Here is a 5147-nt window from a genome sequence, read left to right as displayed (position 1 = left end):
TTACAAGTATAACTAACATAATAAAATAAAATTCCAATATCTTGTTTACATTCATAATTCATATGTTTTTTTACCTATAAACGTTTTAAAGAAAATTTAGAAAATATTTAAAATACATTGTAAAAAAAATAAAAATAATTGACATAATATTTCAAATATTTAAAATTAATTATCTATTTGATATATAAATACAATCAAAAATGTTTTTTTTTGCAAAACAATATTATGGGCTCGTAATAAGGTACGTAGTTATTAAAGAAAGAAGAAGGAAATACTCGACACTATATATATAGGTCCAAGACTTCCAAACCATGAAACACCAAACATATATTCTCTTTGTTTGTTAATCTTTCTCTTTTTGTTTTTTAAACTTCAATCCCAATGATCTGTCACGTTTTGATAATATTCTCTATTCTCATTTCAACCACCACCGTAGGAGGACAAGGAGCCACGGCGCCATTCAAGCCAGCTGATGTCTTTCTCTTCAACTGCGGCGGTACTTCCAACAACTTCGACGATACTGGCCGGAACTGGACGGTTGAATATCCCAAAACCATGTCGTCAAATTTAGTCAACGCTTCGTTCACTTCAGAAGCATCATACCAAGAATCAGGTGTTTCTCAGATCCCATACATGAAAGCTAGAATATTCCGATCTCAGTTCACCTACACTTTCCAAGTCACTACCCCCGGTTCGAAATTTCTCCGGTTATACTTTTACCCGACTCGATACGGATCCAACTTCGACGCCGTCAATTCCTTCTTCTCCGTCAAAGTCAACGGCTTCACTCTCTTGAACAACTTCAGCGCTGACCTAACGGTAAAAGCTTCTAAAACCAAAACAAAGTTTATAATAATCAAAGAGTTTATAATTCCGGTTAACCGAACGTTACATCTCACGTTCACGCCGTCTACGAATTCGTTAGCTTTCGTCAACGGAATCGAGATCGTCTCCATGCCTCAACGGCTTTACTCAAAGGGTGGATTTGACGACGTTATAACAAACGTTGGTAGTTCCGTTGACTTCCATATAGAAAACTCAACCGCTTTCGAGACGATTTATCGGTTAAACGTAGGGGGGCAAACCGTCGGAGATTCGGGAATGTTCCGACGATGGCTCTCTGATGATGAGCTCGTACTCAATCAAAACTCAGGAATCACTCCAATGGTACGAGATATAAAGATTAACTACACGGTGAAAACTCCTGCGTACGTTGCGCCGGAAGACGTGTACGCCACGTCACGTTCAATGGGGAACGCAGATCACCCTGAGCTAAACTTGAACTTCAACCTGACTTGGTTATTCACCGTTGACGTTGGGTTTAACTACCTTGTGAGGCTACATTTTTGTGAGACTCTACTTGAAGTGAACAAAGCGGGTCAACGTGTCTTCTCAATCTTTATGGAAAATCAGATTGCTACTCTTGAGATGGACGTGTTTAGGTTGAGCGGTGGTTCTTGGATTCCGATGTATCTTGATTATAATGTGATTGTGGGTTCGGGAAGTGGTCTGAGACATGATCTAAGGCTTGACTTGCATCCTTTGAGAAGCGTTAATCCTAAGTATTATGATGCTATTCTAAACGGTGTTGAGATTCTTAAGCTGAATGATCCTAATGGTAACCTCGCCGGACCTAATCCAGATCCTCTGGTACCACCAAACAGTGTAACGCCGCAGATCCCAAAAGGTAATAATAACAAGTCAAATGTTTTGGTGATTATACTTGCAGTGGTTGGTTCTTCAATTGTGCTAGCAATGTTTGTTGTTGGTGTTGTTGTTATCATAAAGAGGAAGAAGAAGAAGAAGAGGAGCAACGAGTTTGGAGTGCATACCATGAAAACAAAATTGGCCACATCACTCCCATCGGATCTTTGTCGTAGGTTCTCCATCTCCGAAATCAAATCTGCCACAAATGATTTTGAGGACAAGCTAGTTGTTGGAGTAGGCGGGTTTGGTACTGTCTACAAAGGACGAATAGATGGTGGAGCCACGCTTGTTGCGGTTAAACGCCTGGATATTACATCAAACCAAGGTGCCAAAGAGTTTGAAACAGAGGTTGAGATGCTCACAAAGCTCAGACATGTTCATCTAGTCTCTCTAATTGGATACTGCAACGACCAAAACGAAATGGTGCTTGTTTATGAGTATATGCAACATGGCACAGTTAGGGACCATCTCTATAAGAGAAATAAGTTCTCTGATCCTCCATTGTCGTGGAAACGTAGACTAGAGATCTGCATTGGAGCCGCTCGTGGACTACAATATCTCCATACTGGCGCGAAGCACACGATCATACATCGAGACATCAAAACTACAAACATACTTCTTGATGAGAACTTCGTCGCTAAAGTATCTGACTTTGGTTTATCAAGAGTTGGTCCTACAAGTGCTTCTCAAACGCATGTCTCGACCGTCGTCAGAGGAACGCTTGGTTATTTGGACCCTGAGTACTTTCGCCGTCAAGTCTTGACCGAAAAATCTGACGTGTACTCCTTTGGAGTTGTTCTGTTCGAGGTCTTGTGCTGTAGACCGATCAAAATGCAAAGTGATCCACTGGAGCAAGCGGATTTGATCCGATGGGTAAAGGAAAACTACGAGAAAGGAACTGTTGATGAGATCATTGACCAAGATCTAAGTGTCGATATCACTTCGGTATCATTGGAGAAGTTTTGTGAGATAGCTGTGAGATGTGTTCAAGATCGTGGTATTGAACGGCCATCGATGAACGACGTCGTTTGGGCGCTTGAGTTTGCGCTTCAGCTTCATGAGACCGATAAGAAGAATGACAATGTGGAGTCTCTAGATCTAATTCCTCTTGGTGAGGTTGGTACAACTACCGACGGAGAAGATGACTTGTTTAGTAGGACTAGAGGAGAGGGAGCGAAATCGACCGCGGCCAATGACTCTGTTCCTCAGGTTGGTAATGAGAGGAGTGGTTCAAGTTGGGGAGTATCTTCGGAGATTAAAGAACCTAAAGCACGGTAGATTTGATGGCTTGATAAACAAGTATTACATTTCTGGTTAGGGTTATATATTTGTGTATGTATAATTGTTAAATAAAAATGTTATTGTACTTACAATATTTATACAGTTATTGCCAGTTTAAATTAGCTGGCAAACAAACAATAGCAGTTTAAATTAAAATAATAATTGCTCTAACTAAAAAAAAAAAAGTTTTACTTCAAACAAAACCTCCAGAGTCTCTGTTGTATACATTGCATTATTTGTATCTTCTCAATAGTTGTGATGTAGCTCACTCAAATTTATATATCTTTATGTCATGTACCGACATGCTAAGATCTATATTAACATTTTTGAACTATATTTTATATTCTAACTTTTTATTTGTAAGATTTACATAATTAATCTTTTGTTATTTGAATAAATATTAAATAAAATATTTGTACTAAAATCTAACCACAATATCTTACTTTCCTTAATTGCAAATTTTTAATAAAAATATGAAAAATACTTAGGTTAGGTTCACTCCTAGGGGTGAACCTTTTTGTTCACCTCCTCTCTTCTCAACCAATCAGAATCTCCTATCTCATATTTCATTTAAAAATAAATTAAAATTAAATTAAAAAGCAAAACAAATTAAGGAAACAAATTTTGAATACTTTTAATTAAGGAAAATTAAATATTGGCTTGGTTTAGATTTTTAAAATTAGAACATAATTATGTTTCGGTTTGGATTGACAAATAAGGTGATTAGAGTTTAGATTTTACTATTAAAATGAAATTATATATCAGTTTGGGTTTACAAATAAAGTGGTTAGGATTTAGATTTTACAATTAAAACAAATTTATATGTCGGTTTGGGTTTACAAATAAGGTGATTAGGGTTTAGATTTTACAATTAGAACGAAATTATATGTCAGTTTGGATTTACAAATGAGATGGTTAGGGTTTAGATTTTCTAATTATAACAAAACTATATCTCGGTTTGAATTTACAAATGAGATGGTTAGGGTTTAGATTTTACAATTATAATGAAATTATATGTCGGTTTGGGTTTACAAATGAGATGGTTAGGGTTTAGATTTTACAATTAGAATGAAATTATATGTCGGTTTGGGTTTACAAATGAGATAATTATGGTTTAGATTTTTACAATTAGAATAAAATTATATATCGGTTTAGGTTTATAAAAAAGCGGTTTAAGTTTTTAATTTTATAATAATGTATACATATTTTATTTCTTTATTTTATAAGAGGGTGAATGAAGAGGTTCAGCTTTAGGGGTGAACCTAAGTATTGTTCTGGAAATATCTATACAAAATCCCAATTCAATAACATAACTTTTATTGTCAATACACTAAATATATATAACATTGCATCATCTATATTAAAAATCAAAAAAAACTTCAACAAGTATAATATAAAATTATAAAAAGTTATATTTATATATATATATATAAATAAAAGAAAACAAATTATGGTGTATCACGATTAAATCATAGTTAGTTTTGAAAACGGGTACACTAAAAGAGGTATTTATTAAAAAATGTCTCTACTTTATTATAATTTGTAACTACTAGAATTTGTACCCGCGGGATTTTTACTTCAAACTTTTGAGTATAAATCTAGGGGCATTCTCAAAAATACCCCTTTTTCCATACCCCTTTTTAAAAATACCCCTTTATGTTGACCATTTTTAAAACTACCCCTCTTTATATACAAAATGACCAAATTACCCTTTTTGAGTGACAGCAAGAATGTACAGTCATCAAAATCGAAAATATTTTTCCGCCAAAAAAGTTTCCCGCCAAATTTTTTTTTTCCCGCCAAAAATCGAAAAAATTTTCCGAAAAAAATATTTTTTCCCGTCAAAAAAAAAAATTTCCCGCCAAAATCGAAAATTTTTTCCCGCCAAAAATATTAAAATTTATACCTTTTAAAAACATTGTAAACGCTTTTAAAAAACTTTTAAAAGCGTTTACAAGGTTTTTAAAAGGTTTTTAAACACATTGTAAACGCTTTTAAAAACCTTGTAAATGCTTTTAAAAAGCTTGTAAATGCTTTTAAAAAGCTTGTAAATGCTTTTAAAAGGTTTTTAAACACCTTGTAAACGCTTTTAAAAACTTTTTAAAAGCATTTACAAGGTGTTTAAAACCTTTTAAAGTCTTTTTAAAAATCTGATAAAA

At 34.4% G+C, this 5147-nt stretch overlaps 1 protein-coding gene across 1 annotated transcript; it reads left to right on the top strand.

Moving 5' to 3' along the window:
- LOC104732937 (putative receptor-like protein kinase At5g39000) lies at window positions 349–3118 on the top strand. The gene has a single exon (XM_010452541.1). The coding sequence runs from the start codon at window positions 382–384 to the stop codon at window positions 2983–2985; it is 2604 nt and encodes an 867-aa protein (XP_010450843.1). The 5' UTR covers window positions 349–381; the 3' UTR covers window positions 2986–3118.

This window comes from Camelina sativa, chromosome 12 (genome assembly GCF_000633955.1).
Source record: "Camelina sativa cultivar DH55 chromosome 12, Cs, whole genome shotgun sequence".
In the NCBI taxonomy this organism is placed as follows: domain Eukaryota; kingdom Viridiplantae; phylum Streptophyta; class Magnoliopsida; order Brassicales; family Brassicaceae; genus Camelina; species Camelina sativa.
Note: the sequence above shows the minus strand (reverse complement) of the source record. Positions and strands in the feature narration are given on the sequence as shown.

Bases quoted from the DNA above. Each gene is read 5' to 3' on its own strand.
- LOC104732937 (XM_010452541.1), top strand. From the start codon at position 382: ATGATCTGTCACGTTTTGATAATATTCTCTATTCTCATTTCAACCACC.